This window comes from Cheilinus undulatus, linkage group 14 (genome assembly GCF_018320785.1).
Source record: "Cheilinus undulatus linkage group 14, ASM1832078v1, whole genome shotgun sequence".
Classification (NCBI taxonomy): Eukaryota; Metazoa; Chordata; class Actinopteri; order Labriformes; family Labridae; genus Cheilinus; species Cheilinus undulatus.
In genome coordinates, this window is record NC_054878.1 from 6,083,581 (window position 1) to 6,105,997 (window position 22,417).

At 40.1% G+C, this 22,417-nt stretch overlaps 1 protein-coding gene across 3 annotated transcripts in view; it reads left to right on the plus strand.

The window, feature by feature from the left end:
• fynb (FYN proto-oncogene, Src family tyrosine kinase b) overlaps positions 1-22,417 on the plus strand; it is a 156,396-nt gene that overhangs the window by 81,280 nt on the left and 52,699 nt on the right. For all 3 annotated transcript variants that reach the window (XM_041804577.1, XM_041804579.1, XM_041804578.1), the window contains 2 exons: positions 4,941-5,197; positions 17,373-17,469. In XM_041804577.1, the coding sequence (XP_041660511.1) occupies positions 4,951-5,197; positions 17,373-17,469 (344 nt within the window). In that variant the 5' untranslated portion in view covers positions 4,941-4,950. The remainder of the gene's footprint in view (positions 1-4,940; positions 5,198-17,372; positions 17,470-22,417) is intronic.

Genomic DNA, 22,417 nt, shown 5'->3' on the forward strand with positions numbered 1-22,417 from the left:
TTATTAAACTGGTATTTTGACACATTTCAAGTTAAAGTAATATTGCGACTGAAATTGAAAATTGCAGCTGAGCATATTGTGATTTAATCTAATTTGTGATTAATTGCCAGCCCTAATCTGAAGAAAAATTAGCTAGTGATGCTTGAGATATTGTGTTCCCATTTGCCTCAGCCCTTCTGCTGTTTTCTATGAAATCAAATCAGCTCATTCTTGAGTCAGAGTGGACAGTTGTGCAAAGTGTAAAAAAAAATGCATGCATGCCTGAGATAGAGTATTCACCAATACGGCTGTGATGACAGACAGTGATACAGGCTAAGAGATGGATGAGCAACCCAAAAACAGAATGTTGGATTTGAGGCTGAGGTACACAATAATCCTTTAAATTTACAATTCAAGGCAGTGTATGCAATCCTTTCTTACTGCTGTCAAAACAAGAAAACATTTCAAGAACATTAAAACAAAAGAGGAATAATCATGTGGGACTTAAACAGAGAGGGTGACAGGACGCTCCATTACAAACACTCTTCTTTAACACAGATCTGTTCCCCTGTTGGGTTTGAAACAGCAGAAATAATACCGTAAGATTTCTCCCCTTCCAACACCCCCACTTCCTCTGACAACCTCTGATTGTGCTGACGGCCATCTCGGCCTCTGTCTGCACCGTCGTGCCCTGTGAGGGATCAGTCTGTAATTATGTTGAAAGAGAGTGGTCATGGTGTGTCAGTCAGTGCGAGGCTCCTCTTCTAATTGGTTGGCGCCCTCACAAGCATCAACAAAGAGCGAGGACTGAGCAGTGATGGTTTCTTAATAGAAGACAAGTTAGTTTCTAAACAGCTCGTTTCCTTCACTGGACAGAGCAGCGTTTGTCTTCTTATTCTAACAGCATTGAGATTCATGACAGCTGCTGTCTGGAGATTTTACTGCAACACAACCAGCGGCCTGTGACAATAAAACAAAAATATAGTTTTAGATCGAGTTATTAGTGCATGCAACTTTGACTTGTGAATGAATGACTGTTTTATCTCTACATCTTATGTCCCATCCCTAGCGCTAACTATATTTTTTCCACTCCCTGTTTGTCGCTGATTCTGTAAATCACTCGAGGCGTGCAGCATCCTTCTACTGTATGATCAGCCCGCTCCGAAGGGAAGCCCAAACTCCTCCTTGATTATTCCTCTGTCTGTCCTCACAGCATGTCAGCAGTGAATAAATTTACTACTCCTCTCTGCAGTCAGATGAGGTGACTGAGCCTGAGACAAAGGAACGCAGCGAGCGACGAGGGAGTGAAATATGTATTCTGAGTGAGGACGGACCCCAGCTGAAGGCCAGAGCCTCACTCTGGATTTATGGCCTGTTGTGTCTGCGCTGATAAACCAGTTATTCTCGTCGTGTTTTTGTGGAGAGACAATTAGACGGTGTTTATTCCTCTGGGAGTAAACAGAATTGTCCCTGGGTAATCTTGTTGCCTCGCTGTGGCGTGGCTCCTGTCATTTTTCAAATCTTAGCGTTTAATTCTGCAGAGGGAGGGACAATTCCAGCTGTTGAGAAAGTACTTCAAGATGTTTTTAAACTGCAGTGTTAGGCTGTATTTATGTTAAACAGAACAAGGCAGGCACGTCTGTGCTAAAGAAACATTCCTACTAGCTTACACCATATCTGACGTTGATGTTTCAGTCAGATCTGGAGGGAACGTCTTCAACTTAGGCACAAGGGTCGACTTTGGGTCAATATGAGCTCTCAGAAACAATGCAAATTTCCTTACTACCTGTAAGGTCAGCATTCTGACATATAGATACCTTTGGTCCCAGCTATTGTGATGCTGCATTCTGATAGGTGTAGGTGATTTTGGGTCCTTTTCAGGTGTGCTGGAGCAAGCCTCAGATATCCAGGTTTCAGCACCCCTGCACAAGCAGTAACAGAAGCACACAGGCTTACCCCACGAGATTTCAGAAGTTTGATTTGGTTTCATTCAAATAGAGCATCAACCCATTTAATTGTGTTAACATGTGATTATACTACAAGGCTGATAGCAATGGCTGCTGCCGATGTAGCGATTAGCTTGGATGTAGCGGTAGTATAGCATCTGTTTTCTGAGAACTGTTCCACATTTCTTTGTTAAATAAAAAGCAAAGAACGGCACTGGTGGAAAAGATGTTTTCACTCTTCTCCCAACCTGCTCCAGCATGAGTTTGCTGGCTCATCATAAATCAAACTAAAACACAGATTTTTTTATTGCTTTACAGAGACCAACTAAAGCACCAACTTTGTTTTACCCTCTGGCTTACTAGCCATGTTTAATGTCTTGTTTTGTAGCATCCTGTGTAATACCATGATTTGGTGAGGCTGATTTCTTGCAAGGTAAAAAGAAATACTAAACTCTCAGATTTTACATGTATAAGTAATATTAACACTTCAGCAAAAAGAAACACAAAAATTTACCATCGATCTGCAGATTTATGTAGCTGAGGTAAAGTTCTGGAACTTGTCTATTTTGCATTATTTGCACTAGTTGGGATGTTGAATCAGCATAATTCTTTATAGCCTTTTAATGATTGTATTATTTAGTTGTAGTTGCGCTGCTCATTAAAATGATTTTGTACCATTCCACTCAACATTTTTACAGCTCATACACTGAGCTGCTTTCACTTGTATTGGAGTAAAATTTGACTAGTAGTATCTAAACTCTGACTTATCTACTGAAGTTGAGAAGTCTGTTCACCTCTGCTTACAGGCTCATGTTCGCTGCATGCTTACTGCATGCTTGCTGCATGCTTGCTGCATGTTTGTTGCATTTTTGCTGCACATTTGCTGCATGTGGGTTGCGTGTTTGCTGCACATTTTCTGAGTGATTGCTGCATGTTTGCAGAATGCCTGCTTTGACATGTTACAGCTGCAGCTCACGCTGTCATGGCTATTTGTAGGCCCATATTTGCTGCATGTTTGCTTCATGCCTGCTTCAGGGTGGTACAGCTGTAGCTCATCCTGTCATGGCTTTATTGTAGGCCCATGTTTGCTGCATGTTTCCTGCGTGTGAGCTGCATGTGTGCTGCATGTTTGCTGCATGTTGCTGCATGCCTGCTTTGATGTGTTACAGCTGCAGCTCATGTTGTCATGGCTTTATTGTAGGCCCATGTTTGCTGCATGTTTGCTGCATGTTTGCTGCATGCCTGCTTCGGGGTGGTACAGCTGCAGCTCATGCTGTCATGGCTTTATTATAGGCTCATGTTTGCTGCATGTTTCCTACAGATTTGCTACATGATTGCTGCATGTTTGCTGAATGCTTGCTTCGACATGTTAGAGCTGCAGCTCACGCTGTCATGGCTTTATTGTAGGCCAGTGTTTGTTGCATGTTTGCTGCATGTGTGCTGCTTCCATGTGTTATAGCTGCAGCTCATGCAGCTCATGCATGTTTGCTGCATGACTGCTGCTTGTTTGCTGCATGCCTGCGTTAAGGTGTTACAGCTGCAGCTCACACTGTCATTGCTTTATTATATGCCCATGTTTGTTGCTTGGGTTCTGTGTCTCCCTGCCTTCTAAGCCCTGTTTAATCACTCTAAGTGACTTGATTTGTCATATCCCTAAGCAAGGAAAAAGTCAGAATAAAAGAATTCGGTCTACATGGGTTAAGCTTCTCCACAAAATTGCTAAACCAGGCTTTTACCTTGAAAAGCACGTGTTCCCATACCAAGTTTGTTTTGCCCATAACATGTTTTACTGATGTGGACACACATATCTGCTAAAACAAGGAAAATGTGGCTCTCTCCATTATCAGATGCACGTGGCTCATCTAGAACTTCTGTTCTTTTTATTTTCTACATGAGAGGAACAGTGCTGACCCTGGAAGTCTGAAAGGCTTGACTGTCAAATACAGCATGCATATTAATTATTTAGCATGCATGCTGAAATGAAACTCAAGCTGTGACACAGCCGTTACGAGGCCACCACACACCCTGTCAGAAACAGCCACTGGCTTCTCTCCTTAAGAGCAAGTAGCCGACATTTAACCCCTGTTTTTTTCAGCACAGATATTCTTCATAGTAGTAACAGGACACAGCCAAAGTTTCTTAAGCTAAAACAAAAACCTTCTGTATCTGCAACTGCAAGTGTTAGCACTTCTTTGGAATGCAGTAGAACGTTTATATCAGGAGGATTAAGGGAAATGATTTATAGGTTGTCTGCACAGTTTAGAACCAAAAATAGCATTGCTTTGATTAAAGTCCAACATGTGGAAGACAGGTGAAAATTCTTTTGTGTGACTCCCAGTTAAAAACCTACATCCAGCCGCCAACGCTCTGTCCGCCCACCGTTCTCCATTAAGATCAACAGGCTGATGTTGACAGCAGAGCTCTGAGCCTCCACGTCTCCCCTTCTGTCCGGCCAGTCGGCCTCGCTGACATCAGTGCGATAGCGGCCGTTATTCCTCCTGAAAGAGAGAGAAAGAGGCACATTGTTTGTGTGAGTCATCCAGAGAGCAAACTGTGTGTCAGCCTTTAAAAAAAAAAAAAAAAAAAAAAGAAGAGGATCCTGCCTCCCAGAGCAGAGCGCTAATCGGTGGAAGGATGTCGTCTGTAGAGAAAGCAGTGTGACGGGGAAACCTTGAAGGGACTGATGAATTCAGCGCTGCTCAGTCAGCTTGTTTCTTCTTCCAGACAGCATGTTTTATTTTATAAACATTAAAATCAAGCTCAAAGCACATAGGTGGGAGTTTCTGCAAGCATCAAGTCAATTTGAGGGTTTTAATATTACTACAAGTTTTAACTTTGATATGACACAGGCAGAAAAACACACAACATTGATGCTTATAAAAATGAGCATAAAGGTTGATAGGTGCCCACTTCTGATCATTTTACCTCTTTAAATTTAAATTTTAACCTCTTTTTCTCTTATTTATCACTCATCTTAACCAGTCCATTGTCTTTTCTCCTTGTTGTCATCCACAGATTATAGATAATGGGCTGTGTGCAATGCAAGGATAAGGAAGCAACCAAACTCACAGACGACAGGGACACCAGCATCTCCCAGGGAGCCGGGTACCGGTATGGGGCCGACCCCACGCCGCAGCACTACCCCAGCTTTGGGGTCACCGCCATCCCCAATTATAACAACTTCCACGCCCCAGTCGGACAGGGGATGACTGTCTTTGGGGGGGTCAGCACTTCCTCTCACACTGGAACCCTGAGGACTCGTGGTGGGACGGGTAAGACTAAGCTTATGACACCATAACCATGTAATGTTTGCACCTATAGCTCCAATTATTCTGTAAATAATCAAAGTCAAATACAGCATGTATATTAATCCTTTAGCTTTCTGCAGAACACAGAGTTTAAAGATCAGGTGTACATGGTGCTGTTGGACTTTTCTGCATCCTATAAAACAAAAGAGCACTCTTTTCATTTATCACACGTATTTCTCATTAGCTCCACGTTGAAAAGGTCAGCATAAAAAAAAAGTCAGAGTTTGCACTGACTGAACTTTAAAGGCTGCAGTGGTGCATAAAAGCCAAGCAGAGAGGAACATTCAAACAAACACTACCTGGGGTCTCAGAACCTCTGTCCAACAGTGAGTCACCTCGGTGCAGAGCCGCCCTGACACTGATCTCATGTGGAGTCTTTACGCCATGACCACACAGGCTGCAGAGCAGAGGGAACATGTTTACAGAGCAGCACTCATGCCTGCTCTAATGCACGGCATGTTTTAGTTCTAAAGCACACAATCACTGCAGCTAAACTCATGAAAAAGTAAGAAACTGACTGAATTTGTTCATGCATTTCAGCACCCTTAACACTGAAAAAGAGCTGTGGGTGCAGGAAGCTGCAACTGGAACCTCCTCTGTGGAGAGAGAAGGGCTGGTACAGAAAAACATAGAGCTTTATATTGTTTTTTTGACTCGTGATATAATTTTTAAATCATTGGGGCCAAATATCCACATTTTAATTTGAAAATACAGCACTCTGAACAGATATTTATCCTAAAGTGACCTACCGTGTCACAACTTAGGGACTCTTCATGGTAGCTCTGAAAACAAAAAGGGCCCAAATTAAAAAAAGACTTGCACTATATAAAATAAACACACTATTTGCTTCATGATATTGATATTGTGGCCCCTTAGTTAGCTGGTTTCATGCTGCTGCCAGCAGGGATCCTAATAAATAAAGGTGCCTGTCTTGAGTTTGTCTTTGTGGTGTTCATAATGCAGCATCGTGTTAGGCTGACTTTTGAGCAAAACACTAAACAAAAACTAACTGCACATAGCCTTCAAACTTTAAAGGAGTGTTGGCGATGATTTGCACATTATGTTTTGTAAATCAAACCCAGAGACCGGGTAGAGAGAGGAGTAAGAGGGCCCAATCTGGATATTTGCTGCCATTAGGCAATGGGTCCATTAGTTTTTATTCATCAGGAATGAAACAAAACTTTGTCATTATTTTGGTTTTCACCAGTTGTGTTGTCGTTACAGTTTAGTCATGAAAAAGCACATCCACAAATTGCATCCATTTTCTATACCGCTTGTCCCGTTGGGGTCGCAGGGGGCTGGAGCCTATCCCAGCTGTCACTGGGCGAGAGGGAGGGTACACCCTGGACTGGTCACCAGTCAGTCACAAGACTGACACATAAGCCGTGTTTCCATCAGGGGGTCCAGTTTGATTCAGTACGGTTTGGTACGCTAAACCCCAAAATAGTTAGCGTTTCCACAGACACCCATGCTCTCACTTGGTGGGCGGGCTGTAAAGGCTGTGAATGTGAAGTCCCATGCAGCGTGAGTCTGCTGGTCCAGCCGCAGAGTTACAGAAGGATGAGTGACAGAAATCAGAAGGGAATAACCATTAAACAGCTTTATTTCAGCCGAAAGTGCTTTTAAAAAAATAACCACGACTACGACTGTTTGAGTCGTAACTGTTTGTTAATAAGTGAATATATCAAATCTATAACAGTTTCTACGACAAAATATGAAAGTTTAGAGCTGTACAACGAGAATTCACCATATTAAAAATGCAGTAAAAGTTCAGCTGGTGGTAAAATCAAGTTAGATTAAGTCAGAAATCCGGGGTGCGCCAATCTCGTTTTAAAATAGGCTGCTGCCAGAAGATTAGGGCTCTGCTTTGTGTATTAAAATCAGGTCCTACAGCCTACACCTACAGCCAATTTAGAGTCACCAATTAAACTAACAAGCATGTCTTTTTGCAGGTTTGCAAGAAGAACATGCAAACTCTGCACAGAAAGGCTAACCAGGAGCCCTCTCCCTGCACTAACTCCTGTGCCATCGTGCAGGCCCATCCACAAACTGTGCTTGTCAAAATGTTTGTTTACAGAATTAATGCAGCAGCACTGCCTAGTGTCAAAACTTAGAAGTACAATACAGTCAAGCTGAAGCTTCATAATTGTATATTCTTGCTCAGAACAAGCTGTTTCTGTGTCTCTGGCTTTAAATATTGCTGAGCTGTCTGACTCCGCCCCTCTCAGGAAATGGATGTGGCATAATGAGTGTGGCTCCCCTGATCCTTGAGAAGGGTCTAGCTGCAGCCGCAGCCACTACAGACCACGCTCTGTACAAAACACGCCCCATCGATCCATATAAATTAATTCTAACCCTAACCAGTGGAATTTAAATGCTAAACCTAACCCCAGGAAGTTAATTGATTAAAATATACAGCTACCCCAATGAGCTACCCCTAAATCTAACCAGTGGAAATTAAAATGCTAAACCTAACCTAAAGGTAATTAAGGCCTATCTAAACTAATCTAAGTTAACCTTAAACTAAGCAAATAGCACAAGTGGGCATCTTTTGTAGGGGGCATGGTTTGTACGGTACCCGTGGCAGCAGTTGGGTATTATTGTGATCCTCGGCTCAGCTTGCAGCTGAGAGGAGGATCAGGAGAGGAGGGCAGAACTTTCTTCCAAGAGGGGAGGGCCAACTGAACCTGGGGGCGGGGCTAACTCCTCACATGACATCATGAGGTGAAAATCTGAGAACAGCTTGTTTAGCTTGTTGATTTTCTCACCTGTGTTCTTCCGTTTATAAACGCCAGGTGCTCGTAAACTGGAAGCAAGTGCACCTTTTTCCTAATTAGAATAGAGAGACACTCTTATAAGACCATATAAGGGCATAAGACTGCAGGGCAGTGTGTAAACATAGAAGGTAAACCATAGTGAGATGAGAAGAAATAAGATATCATTCAATAGTGCTAAAGTGGATGTAGTTGTGCTCAAAATGTCATCAAAAGAGGAGGATTGTGTTATATTTTAGTACCAAGTGTCAATTGAATATTTGCTACCGACACACTGAATGGATGAAATCACTGGTTCAGATGGTGCTTTCATTAGAAATGACAAATAAAGAAAATGAAGTATTTAGATGAGTTGGAATAAAGTTAAAGTGTAACCTTGCAAGGCAGATGGATTTGCCAGACTCCATCTCCGTCATCAGGCAAATAAAAAAAAAAAAATCCAATTCGGCACAACATTTGTGCCGAATTGGACTAGATGCCCGTCACGTGCAAAATCCCAGGCCTGGACAATTAGAACTGCAGCTGACCAACAGATCAGACTGGTTATACTGGCCAGCATCCAGGTGTGAAAGTGTGAAACTGATAGAGAAAGCACTGCAGAGAAACTCCCCCAATCACAGTGAAGCAAATGACAGCAGAAGTGGAGCTAAACACTGACTGGTTCACAAAAATCAGAATTAAGAAGGATGTCTCTAAGAGCACCAGTTGTGAGGTGTTTTGCCAAGAACATAGAGGCAGGAAGTTATTAATTTAAGGGTTCTTCTTGGAGCGATGTGTCTTAGTTGTTTGTCAGTTGAGAGGACGAGTCTGAAACAAATACTGGAGTATAAAGGTTGTTTCTTCTGCTTCTTTCCCACGCAGTTAGAGCTCTCTCTGCAGCCATCATAGCCGCCTGCACACACAAACATCTGCATGCTAGCTCTCAGGGATTCTGCAGGTATTTAAAGACTTCCTATGACACCCAAAATCCCTGACAGTCCTCACCTCTCTGCTGCCCCCCTGACAGCCCCGCCGCTGACCTCGGCCGGCCCTGTCAGGAACGTCCGGCTGGCATTAGCGCTTGGCTTTGTGCTCGGGGCTCATTGTTTGGGTAGGAAATATTCCTACTCAGGATATCCTTTATGTTTGACTGAGCCCGGCCGCTCTGCAGAGGAACTCAGCATTTCCACTCAACTTAGCAGGAGTCCTCTCCCTCAAAGTGTGGATTATTTTCTGCAATGCATAATCCAAATCCACACAGTGGCAGAGGAGCAGAGAGGGCTTTAGCTTTTTAATTTTCTCCTGGTGGGGAAATTTGGACATAATCCGCCCCTCTCTCTCAAACTCAGTTCTAATACAGCTGCCAGCAGCCGCAGTCGCCCCTTTTGCTCTCGCCTGGAGGAGCTCACAATGCATCTGGCAGCAGACATTATATTGATTATCAGTTGATCTTTTTGCTTATGTCATCCTGCAAATGGAAATATTCACAGCTACGACCTTATGTAACTGATTGAGCAGATGAATCAATACTCCGTTCATAACTTACACCCACCTACGCTGACCTAATGGAACAACCGCAGCTGTGATGCATTCAAGGCCGCGTTATGCAGCGAAGGTTAGAAACCCTTCTATCAGACAGTCTGCTCTCTTGGTCACATGAACAGCAGCGGATCGTCTCTATCTGCAGCCCCATCAGCACACAGTCTCACACAGCCTCTTCATATCAGCAACGTTTCCCAGAAAGCCTCCGCCTGCTGAGAGCGTCTGAAGCCAAATGACTTGAATAAATGCGATCAAGAGGGTTTAAGTGGACTTTGAAGAAGTGCCTGTTCAACTTTCATCTGTCAAACACTCAAAGGCATGAAACAGTTTAACAGCTGCAGTCGCTGCAACCTGAACAAAACACTCAGAGAGACGCTTTGTCTTTTCTGCAGAAATCATGTTCTCTGTTATCAGACAAGACTAAATAATATTAACGAAGATCCCTGGATACAAAGTGGGGATGCCCCAATCAGGCTTGGCCATCCAAACCTACCTGGCCCTGTGATTTAAAAACAGAAACATTTTAGGGCAGGGGTGTCAAACTCAGTCACAGCAGGGGCCAGATTCTGGATTCAGGTCTAACCTGAGGGCCTAACAGGGTCAACTTTTTGACCATGAACTGTCACCCTGTTGACCCACTAATAAAATGTGGAAAAAAAAAAAAACTTGAATTTGACATTTAAAAAGTTTTAAAAAATAAGTTTAAAGGCTCACAATCTCAGAAAAGTAAATTTGTTAGTTTAAAGAGGTCCAAACATGAAATTGAAATTGTGAGATATTGTTTTTTTTAAAGGCAAATATATAATCAAAATATGATTTAAATTTTAAATTGTGAGTCTAAAAAGTTAAACTATGGGGTTATTAAGTCAAAGTTTAAAGTTGAAAATATGAGATAAAATACAAAATAACTCAGAAAAAAGATCAAAATATGACTTAAAATGTAGAATTATGAATCCCAAAGCTCAAAATATTATATGAGAATTTAAAATTATCAGTTGAAATGCTCAAAGTATGAAATTAAAGTCAAATCCTGAGTTTGAGTCCTAATTGTGAGATCCAAAATTAAAATTTAAGATTAAAACACAAATTAATTTCTCTTCCCACAATCCTGACTTCTTAGCTAAATATTTTTACTCCTTACTTTTTCAGATTTTGTGACTTAGCAAGGAAATCTTAAGTCATCAAGGATAAGTTCACATTTCTATACTTGAGGAAATCAGACCTCAGACTGACGGGCCAGTTAGAACAGAAATATGAGGTCATCTTGCGGGCCGGATTTAACTGTTTCACAGGCCAGATTTGGCCCCCGGGCCTTGAGTTTGACACCTGTGATTTAGGGTTTTTGGGCATGAACAGCCTGTTGAAGGTCATGCCACAGCATCTCAGTCAGATTTAAGCACAGACTTTGACTAGGCCACTCCAAAACCTTCTTTTTGTATGTTTGGGATCATTGTCCTGCTCCATAACCCATGTGCTCTTGAGTTTGAGGTCACTATCTGATGGCCGGACATCCTCCTTCAGGATTTTCTAGAGCAGAACTCATGGTTCCAACAATTAAATCAAGTGGTCCATGTCCTGAAGCAGCAAAGCAGTCCCAGACCATCACACTGCCACCACCATGTTTGACTGTTGGCATGATGTTCTTTTGATGAAATGCTGGTAGTTTTACTCCAGAGGTAACGGGATGCACACCTTCCAGAAAGTTATATTTTTGTCTCATCAGCCCACAGAATATTTTCCCAAAAGTCTTGGGGATCATCAGGATGTTTTTGGTCAAATGTGAGATGAGCCTGTGTGCTCTTTTTAGTCAGCAGTGGTTCTGGCCTTTGAACTCTCCCATGGATGACCTTTTTGGCTGACTGCTGACGTCAGCCCTACACATGGGTCTGTATGTGACTGACTGAGTGACTTTACTTACAGAACCTTACATACAGAGTTGTGCTATGGGCAGGGTTTAGATGCACTGAAAGCTGTTGGTAATGGCTGCCTTCATTGTGGTGATTACTTTAGATATAGCTTTATAGCATTTTATCAGAACTGGACCACATTTCTGTATGGAATAAAGAATAAAAACAACCCTATAAGCTCTCATGTTGGGAAAGATGTTTTCACTCGTCTTCCAACCTGCTTTGGTATGACTATGTGATAGTAACAAGGTGAGGGTTACGTCATGTGTGGATGCTTGTATATCATGGCTGTTAGTAGAGTGGTTAGCTTGGAATTCTCCACAGCGGCACTTTGGTCAGAACTGGACACTGTGTCTTTACTAAAACAAGGGCAGAGAGCAACACTGAAAGCTTTCAGTGACAGAAGAGATGTTTCCACTCGTCTCTCACTCTGTTTCAGCATGCTTTTGCGGTCATTACCTCTGGGTTTTCCAGGGTATCCAGGTGCTGCCGCGATAGCCGTTAGCTCAGATGTAGCTGTAGGCCTACATTTCTTTTGGAAACAAGCGCAAAGAGTCACACCAAAAGCTTTTCTTGGCACAGAAGTTGTTTTTGCACGTCTTCCGAGAAGCCCTGGCAACAGTTTTACATGAAGCTTCACTTTTAACAATCTGAGGCACCGGTGGCCTGCAGCAGAGTAGCGCACACGCACTGCATCATTTGTCGCTCTGATAGCTCATCATGAATGTGACGGACCCACCATTCTCCAATCACCTTCTGAAGACTTTCTGAAAAGCTTTCTATGGGAGCTTTCCCAGATGAGTGTGAAATATATTCAGTTGATCTGGCGTGTCAGGTTTGCTGTTTCCTGCTGACAGAACTTTTATTTTTTAAACTTTAAGGCTCCTTCAATTCTCAACCAACAGACATTAGGAACAGCACAGTTACACACCCCAAACACTAATCGCTCTGCCAGAACACACAATTCAGTCAGGCATTTCAACAGTCATCCCAGATAATTGCAGTCAGCCATATACTAGGTTTTAACCTAGTCTTGTTGTTCAGTCTCTTTCTTATTGTTGAATCATGAACACTGACTTAAACTGAGTCCAGTGAGCCCTACAGGTCTTTATATGTTCTGGTTTCTATTGTGACCTCCTGGATGAGTCGTTGATGCGCTCTTGGAGTCATTTTGGTGGGCCTGCTACTCCTGGAAAAGTGCCCCACTGTTCCAAGTTTTCTCCAGTTGTGGATAATGGCTCTCACCATGGTTACTGGAAGGGCCTCAGAAATGGCTTTGTAACTTTTTCCAGCATGATAGGTGTGCTGTTTCATTTCAGTAGCTAGCTAGATTTTATCCTGTAGTTTCCAACATTGGATTTATATTTTCAGCTAACAGGATTTATAGCAGAGTTTGTTGGATTTCACCATCGATGCTTTGAGTGGAGGGAGATGACGGACCTGTGACTTTTTCAATCAGAGCATCTTCATTAGAAAGAGAACATTTTTAAAGAGCAGCATGTTGGTTGTAGTAACTTCACCCTGACTTTCTGAGGTGTTCATTGAGTTGTAGGAAAGCAGACATGTTACTAAAACAGAGTACAACAAACAGGAGCAGTCAGATGATTACACAGAGGACATCCCCGCAGATTAGTCAAACTTATCCTGAAGTTAAAAGAGCTTCAGTGATCAAAGTTCTCTGTAAACTCACTTATCCCCACTCACTTTCAGCTCTCACTCCAAAAACACAATCATCTGATGCACCGCCAGCTGAACAAGCCTCCTTTTTTCTCCTTGAAGCAGCAGTTTGAACATTTGTCAGAAAACAGGATGCTTCTGAGAACTATTGTGGCATCCCTCTTTAAGAAACAAGACTTCACTTACATAAAACAGTCACTTCACTCTGCAGAAGATGTGAGCCGTTGGAGTACGGCAGCTTACATCTGGAGCTTTCTCTGCACAAATACTGTTAGATGAGAAATATATATAAAAACGTCACACAGTAAGTCAGCAGAGCGCCTCATGAAAGACGAGTAAGAACACTGAAGTGACAGCTGAGAACACAAGCAGTGTAGTCCCATAACCCATACCAGTTAGTAAAAGCTGGTCTGCCCTGGTACTGGCCTAAAAGATTGGATTGGGACTTCCAGGATCACAGTCAGCATTAATCAGACTCTACAGAGACTCTTTTCGAAGAAAAACATGATGCAGCCCTGCAGCTTTTAGACCAGATCTCTGCAGATTTTTAAAGAGGTACAAATATAAAAGATAGTAATAAAAAAGATAAGAGGGGTGTTGAATCTTGCAGCCTTGTATGGTGTTGGATTAAACATTGGTCGCTACCATTTTAAGTCGCTTAGATTAAACCAAGCGTGCACTTTGGCCCCAGATCACTCAGCATTGTCAGTAAATGTCTGTGTTGTCTCCAGATTCTGCTCTGTTTGGTTATTTCCATGTTCTCCCAGCCTCACCTAAAGGGTACTTTAACAGCTTGTGTTTTCTCTGCATCATAATTTCATTTGCTTAGTTAACCTCCTGCTGTGATCTGTTAACACATCCCACAATGAGCCTTAATTCCTTTTTCACGCTCGTCACCGGCGGAGCAATAAGCAGAAGTGTCAGGCTGAATAAATATTCCTGTGAGAGAAGAAGAAGAAGAAGAAGACGCGCTACCAGGAGATATTAAAATGAGAGCTGCTGCTGTCTTTATTCCTGTGACGAGGGTAAAACGATGAGGATTAGAGCGGGGAGATGTGGGCGAGAGGATAAGACTTGGTGGGGAGAAGGTGACTTCAGGTCTGTGGAGAGAATTTAGATTCTCCTGGGGTTATTGTTCCGTGTGCAAGGCGAGCCTACGGTGAGAAGAAAGCGGAAGAATTACAGAGAGTAAAGGTGAACAATGCTGAAAGACGAGAGGACACGAGACTGCAAACTAATGAGTCCTCAAGACGTGATGTCTGACCACGTAAACTCACTTCAGCCCACTCTGTCATGGACGCAGCGCCACAGTGTGGTCAGGGCTGTCTCTCTTCTCTTCATTTTTTTATTTTTACTCTATTGATTTATTCAATCTTTATTTAGACTGGAAAATCATTGAGGGTGAGCCCTCATTTAAAATGATGTAGAGCAATATCAAAATAAGTTGCATGATGAACAGGAAATATTTACAATATACCAAACATGCCTCAAAAATACTAAAGAAAAATCATGTAAAGACACAAATTTGAGCCTCTGATTGAAGCAGAAACAAGCTGGAGGAAGGGATGTCTCGTCAATGTGAACACAGAGCTGAGAACAACAAACCCAGTGGGAGTTTGACTTCTTTTCAAAAAAAGAAAACATCAAGGGGTCGACAATATGACCTCAGGTATCCAATTTTTCACTCAAAGCTCAGTTAACACTTTTAATAAAATTTTCCTTCCCACTTAAAAAAAAATCAGAAGAACAAAAGCACTCCAAACAAGTTTTTTTTTTATTCAGTTATTTTAATTTAACAAAGTAACCAGACGTTCCCTTCTGGGGTTAAAGTGTAAGCTATAAACTCGTCTTTAAAAGTGAAATGTGGCATTTTTTACATGAATGTTCCCACTCTGAATGTTTTTATCTGCCTTAGAAACAGACCTAAGAAATTATTGCTGACGTGTTTATAGCAGTGGGTTTTTCTAACTGCTTTAGCCTGGGGATGCATGATATCGGAATTTTTTGCAGATATCCGATATGCTGATATTTAAGGATTCATTTCAGCTGATACCAACATCCATACCAATATTTAAATATGTAATTCAGACCTAAAACTTTAGTCCCTTGAACACATTTTAATGTATAAGGATGAAAAAAGAAACTAAACACTTTAAAGTTTAAAGATTGAGAATTAACAAAGAAAAAGACTTAGGTCTGTTGGTCCAATCTTAACTCCTTAAAGCCTATCATGTCATAATGTTACAGGCATTTATGATACTTCTATCTAATCAATATGATCAATTAATTACTTAAAAACCTTTTGAATATAATTTGATAAATGATAAAAATGCCCTCAAGTGGATTAACAGTTGCCAAAAATGCCAAATATAACAAATATGATACAAAAAAATGTATACGCAAAATTTTATGGACCCTTTTATTTTTTTGGGGGGGGGTGTTTAGTAAAAGGCTAAATAAACATTTCAGTCCCAAAACGTGAATTTTCCGGCTATTATTTGTGTTTTCAGGCTTTAACATTACAAACTTATTAGTACAAATGACAAATATTTACAGTCAGTTTATAATGATATTCAAAATATAAGTTTTCAGTTATTTGCAGAATTTGTTATATCTGCCATTACTGTTCATTTTTAAGCCAATATCTGCCGATGTATAATACACTGATTATATTGTGCATCCCTTGTTCAGCCTGAGAAATTGAGCTAAAATCGCTCCCTTTCTAATCAGTCTATGCAATTCCAAGCACAAGTTCTGGTCAGTCTTCTGCATGACCCAGAAGTGCTGCTCAAGATATAGGCCAAAATGAGTCAATCCACACAGAGCAGATCGATGCAAACAGCCTGAAAAACATTCAAGGCAGCTAGTCAACTTGAAAATACACAGCGGACAGACTCCCAATAGTAAAACATCACTTCATCAACATAATGTCTCATCCTGTGGACTGAAGAACTGTGGCAGCACTGACCAAGAAAAGTTCACTTTTAAGGTGGAAAACTGTAGAATTTACATGAAACTACACATCCTTTGTAGAACACATCAAACTTTAAACCTCCCGATGTACTTATCCATGGGGGAGATTAAAAAAAAAAAAAGGAAAAAAAAGCATAGAATAATGTCAATACCTGCTGATGCCCTTCCTGCGCAAACTCTTAGTTCTCTGATTTTGTGATCTCGAGTCTCCAGGTGCTCAGGGCCTGCACTGGACTGGGAAAGAGATTTGGCCCTGGCATTTTTTATGCAAACTGACCCTTTACACCTGGTCAACATGGCACAACTCCAATGTTCCTTCATCTCCTTTATTGGTCTACAAAATCATTACTGCAAACTACAAAAAAAAAAAACTGAGAACGTAAATGCCATAGACAAATAAAGTGATGTGTGTTTACACTGGAAATGTTATTAGAGGTGGAACATGGAGAAGGAACATTACAAAAATATGCTAGAAAAGAAAAAGAATCATACTGGACCCAAAGAGTGTTGGCCCAAAGGAAAAAAGCCCCAAATGCCAGATTACTAATCCAGCCCTGCTCAGGACTGTGCTCCATAAGATCTTCCAGTGTTCCGTCAGTCGGAGCAAAGTGAAGCACAGAACGGAGCATGGGTGGAGTATGTGGAATTTGGGGGTTAGCTGGCAGTACTAACACACTTCCTCTAGTATACTATCCAGAAAAAAATGTTCTTTTTTTGGTGCAAAACTGTTCTTAAACCTTTGTGTTTGTGCTGAATGCAGCTCTCCTGTGGAGCCAGTCACATTCAGCTATTTTGCCCTCCATAGTCATGGGTGGTCTTGAGTTTTTTTCCTTAAAGCTTGAGGTTAAAGTAGATACAATTATTGAAGATAGAGTATGTTAAACATGCTAATATGTCGTGCATGCACACAGACTTAATGCCAGTCTTGCACAGTTCAGTGTCCCAGTGTTCATGTTTGTTAGTCATTACAAACTCAGCGTATATTCAACCGTTTTATATGATTGATGAAAAAGCAGCACAGGTGTTTTCTGTTTGAACATAACCAGTTAAGATTTTCACCACTAAAGCTTTATTAACTCGAGGTGACTCTGAAGCCTTTCCATTTATTTCCCTGTGTGAAATTCCCATTAAATCTAACCCGTCTGACTTAATTCATACCAAAGATTGGTCTCTATTTACTCAGTGAGCTGCAGCTGCCAGAACATCCCCAGTCCTCCATGATTCTGAGCTTCATTTTCTCCCGCTAATCTGCTGAGTGCTGACGCTGTGTTTTTATCCGTCCTGCAGGAGTCACCCTCTTTGTGGCACTTTATGACTACGAGGCGCGGACAGAAGACGACCTCAGCTTCAGGAAAGGAGAAAGGTTCCAGATTATCAACAGCACGTAAGTCTCTGCAGCTGCTTATCGGACTGCCCACTCTCAAGAGGAATGCACGTTTCCCATTTTATCGCTGTGTTAAAGGAGCTGGTGCTGCTGGGAGGAGAGCAGGCGCAGTGTTGTATTTCAGCTGAGGTAAAGGAGGCAGCACGGACAGGAATGTTGACGTTTCAGAGTCTGGTGCAGGATTATGGCTTAAATTAGTCCACTGTACTTCATTTAGGGGAACACAGTGAACCACCAACACTTCACAGAAAGGCACATGTACATGGGCAGTTTTTTAGGTAATGAATGAGTCACTAAGTGGTTGTTAAAAATGGCATCATACAAAGGTTATGAAATGAGTAACAAACTCTAAAATTGGCATTGTTGCAAGGTCAGAGATTAGTAACTGTTGGTTTACCACATAAAAAGTGAACAAATAACTTACTGCTCGTTAAACAGGGAGCAAAATGGTCTCCCAGTTGATGAGGGAAAGAATAAGTAACTAACTGCTAGTTCAACCAGGAAAAAAAGAGTAACTTAATGTTGGTTTACCAGGTAAACAATGGGACACTGACTGCTATTTAACCAGATAACAAATGGGTAACTAACTTTTAGTTTAACCAGGTAATAAATTAGTAACACTGTTTAACAAGGAAACAAATGAATTACTAACTGCTAGTAAAGTAGGCTACAAACTTTTAGTTAACCAGGAGAAAACTGGGTAACTTTTGGCTTACTGACCAGGGAATGAACAAGTAACTACCTACAAGTTAATCGTCAATGATTGAGGAACTAATAAACTAAAAAAAAGCAAGTAAAAAATGGGACAATGAATTACCAACAGCCAGTTTTACAAGTTAAAAATGAGCAGATAACTGCTAGTTTAACAGGTAAGAAATAACTTACTAACTTCTTATTAATTAAAGAACAACATATAACTTTTTGCAGTTTTTATGAGATATAAATAAGAAACCAACTCCTAGTTAAGCAGGTTATAAATGACCAACTAACTTCTAGTTAACCAGGGAACTAATAAGTTATCTACTGCTAGTTTAACCAGGTATAAATAAGAAACCAACCCCTAGTTAAGCAGGTTATAAATAGCTTACAAACTTCTAGTTACCAGGAGAATGAACATAATTTACTGCTGGTTTAACTATGTATAGATAAGTAGCTAACTCCAAGTTAAACAGGTTATAAATGACCATTTAACTTCCAGTTAAGCAGAGAACGAACAAGTCACCTACTGCTAGTTAAGGCAAGGCAAGGCAAATTTATTTATATAGCACCTCTCTGACACAAGGCAATTCAAAGTGCTTTACAGGTGCACAAAAGCAAAGAACATTACAAACAGAGTCCTATGATCAGTAGATCACAGTACTGGTAGTTTACCAGAAAATGACTGAGTAACTAATAGCCCATTAACCAGGTAACCAATGAGACAATAACGTCTAGTTCATCAGGGAACAAAGACGTAACTAATTGATAGTTTAACCAAGTAATAAATGTGTGACTAATGTCTAGTTAACTATGAACTGACTGACTAATAGCCCATTAACCAGGTAAAAATAGGACAATAACTGCCAGTTAAGTAATAATTAACCAACTACTAGTCAACCAGGTAATAAATGAGTAACTAATTGCTATTAATCAAGGGAATGAATGACTCACTAACTGCTAGTTAAACAAGCCATCTACTAACTGCTAGATAAAAAAGGTTACAACTGACTTTCTTCTAACCAGGGAACATTATTGGAACATTGGAAATCAATAAGCTAGTTTAACAAAAGAATGAATGAGTAAATAACAGTTAACCAGGACACAAATACATTTCTAACTTCTAGTTAACCTGGGAATACTTGAGTAACAGCCTGCCTGTTGGCCAGGGAATGAGTAATTAAATGAGTGAACTAGTAACTAACGGTTAAGTAACCAGGTAAAAATGAAACGCTCACTTCTAGGTAAGCAATTAATTATAACTAGCAACCTATTGTTAGTTATAATTAAGTAATAAACAAATAACTAACTGCATTTTCACAAGGGGAACAATCAAGTCACTTATTGGTAGTTTACCAGGATACAAATTAGTACTTTACTGCCAGTTAAACTGGACAAAACAAGTAACTCTGTGCTAGTTTAACCAGGTAAACAATCAGTAACTAAAAGCTATATAATCAGGGAGCAAACAAGAAACAAACTCTGAATCATGAAACAAACATCTCACCAACTACTAGTTAACTTGGTCAAAATAATTAACTAACTGCTAATTAACCAGGTGAGTCACCAACTACTAGTTAACTTGGTCAGAATAATTAACTAACTGCTAATTAACCAGGTGAGTCACGAACTACTAGTTAACTTGGTCAGAATAATTAACTAACTGCTAATTAACCAGGTGAGTCACGAACTACTAGTTAACTTGGTCAAAATAATTAACTAACTGCTAATTAACCAGGTGAGTCACTAACTACTAGTTAACTTGGTCAAAATAATTAACTAACTGCTAATTAACCAGGTGAGTCATTAACTACTAATTAACTTGGTCAAAATAATTAACTAACTGCTAATTAACCAGGTGAGTCATTAACTACTAATTAACTTGGTCAAAATAATTAACTAACTGCTAATTAACCAGGTGAGTCACTAACTACTAGTTAACTTGGTCAGAATAATTAACTAACTGCTAATTAACCAGGTGAGTCACTAACTACTAGTTAACTTGGTCAAAATAATTAACTAACTGCTAATTAACCAGATGAGTCACTAACTACTGATTAACTTGGTCAGAATAATAAACTAACTGCTAATTAACCAGGTGAGTCACTAACTACTAGTTAACTTAGTCAAAATAATTAACTAACTGCTAATTAACCAGGTGAGTCACTAACTACTAGTTAACTTGGTCAGAATAATAAACTAACTGCTAATTAACCAGGTGAGTCACTAAATACTAGTTAACTTGGTCAAAATAATTAACTAACTGCTAATTAACCAGGTGAGTCACTAACTACTAGTTAACTTGGTCAGAATAATTAACTAACTGCTAATAAACCAGGTGAGTCACTAACTACTAGTTAACTTGGTCAGAATAATAAACTAACTGCTAATTAACCAGGTGAGTCACTAAATACTAGTTAACTTGGTCAAAATAATTAACTAACTGCTAATTAACCAGGTGAGTCACTAACTACTAGTTAACTTGGTCAGAATAATAAACTAACTGCTAATTAACCAGGTGAGTCACTAAATACTAGTTAACTTGGTCAAAATAATTAACTAACTGCTAATTAACCAGGTGAGTCACTAACTACTAGTTAACTTGGTCAGAATAATTAACTAACTGCTAATAAACCAGGTGAGTCACTAACTACTAGTTTACTTGGTCAAAATAATTAACTAACTGCTAATTAACCAGGTGAGTCACTAACTACTAGTTAACTTGGTCAAAATAATTAACTAACTGCTAATTAACCAGGTGAGTTTCTAACTACTAGTTAACTTGGTCAGAATAATGAACTAACTGCTAATTAACCAGTTGAGTTTCTGACTACTAGTTAACTTGGTCAGAATAATTAACTAACTGCTAATTAACCAGGTGAGTCACTAACTACTAGTTAACTATTAGTAAATGGTAAGTAACTATCTGCTAATTAACCAGGTGAGTAACAAACTACTAGTTAACTTGGTCAAAATAATTAACTAACTGCTAATTAACCAGGTGAGTTTCTAACTACTAGTTAACTTGGTCAAAATAATTAACTAACTGCTAACTAACCAGGTGAGTCACTAACTACTAGTTAACTTGGTTAGAATAATGAACTAACTGCTAATTAACCAGGTGAGTCACTAACTACTAGTTAACTTGGTCAAAATAATTAACTAACTGCTAATTAACCAGGTGAGTTTCTAACTACTAGTTAACTTGGTCAAAATAATAAACTAACTGCTAATTAACCAGGTGAGTTTCTAACTACTAGTTAACTTGGTCAAAATAATTAACTAACTGCTAATTAACCAGGTGAGTTTCTAACTACTAGTTAACTTGGTCAGAATAATGAACTAACTGCTAATTAACCAGGTGAGTTAACCAGTCTACTAGTTAACTTGGTCAAAATAATTAACTAACTGCTAATTAACCAGGTGAGTTTCTAACTACTAGTTAACTTGGTCAAAATAATTTACTAACTGCTAATTAACCAGGTGAGTTTCTAACTACTAGTTAACTTGGTCAAAATAATTAACTAACTGCTAATTAACCAGGTGAGTTTCTAACTACTAGTTAACTTGGTCAAAATAATTAACTAACTGCTAATTAACCAGGTGAGTTTCTAACTACTAGTTAACTTGGTCAGAATAATGAACTAACTGCTAATTAACCAGGTGAGTTAACCAGTCTACTAGTTAACTATTAGTAAATGGGAAGTAAGTGACTTCTTCTCATGTTTTCTAAAGTACCTGATTACTCCCTGATGATCATCATACCGGGTACATTTAGGATCTATCTAATCTGTTTTCATTAATTCCAATGGGGCAGTTCAGTTCACAGGTAGCTTTTGTCTAAACTGGTTAGCTAGCTGTTAGTTACTCATTTGTTGGCTGTAACTGTGCCAGTTTTTTGTACCTTATTGCCAAGTGCAAACTGTGTCACCAATAAACCAAAAATAACTTTGGCTAAAACTTTTATTGGTTCAGTATTAAAAACAGCAGAGAATGTGAAAGAGGTGTCGGTGGTGGCTGGAACATACAATTTCATACTATGAGCAGTAAACGTGGTTTATTTAGGATTTACACAGGGTGGAGCAGAGTCTCCAGCACGCCGTGATGAGAGCGGCGCTCCTTCAAGACTTCCTCCCAGCTTGGACAGGAAGTGCCCTGTTACACCCACAGAGATGTTTGCTGCCCTTTCTTCCAGTCAGAGAGCAGCAGACTAGCGGTGTGCGTGTGCGTTTGTGTGTGCAGAGGGAGCAGC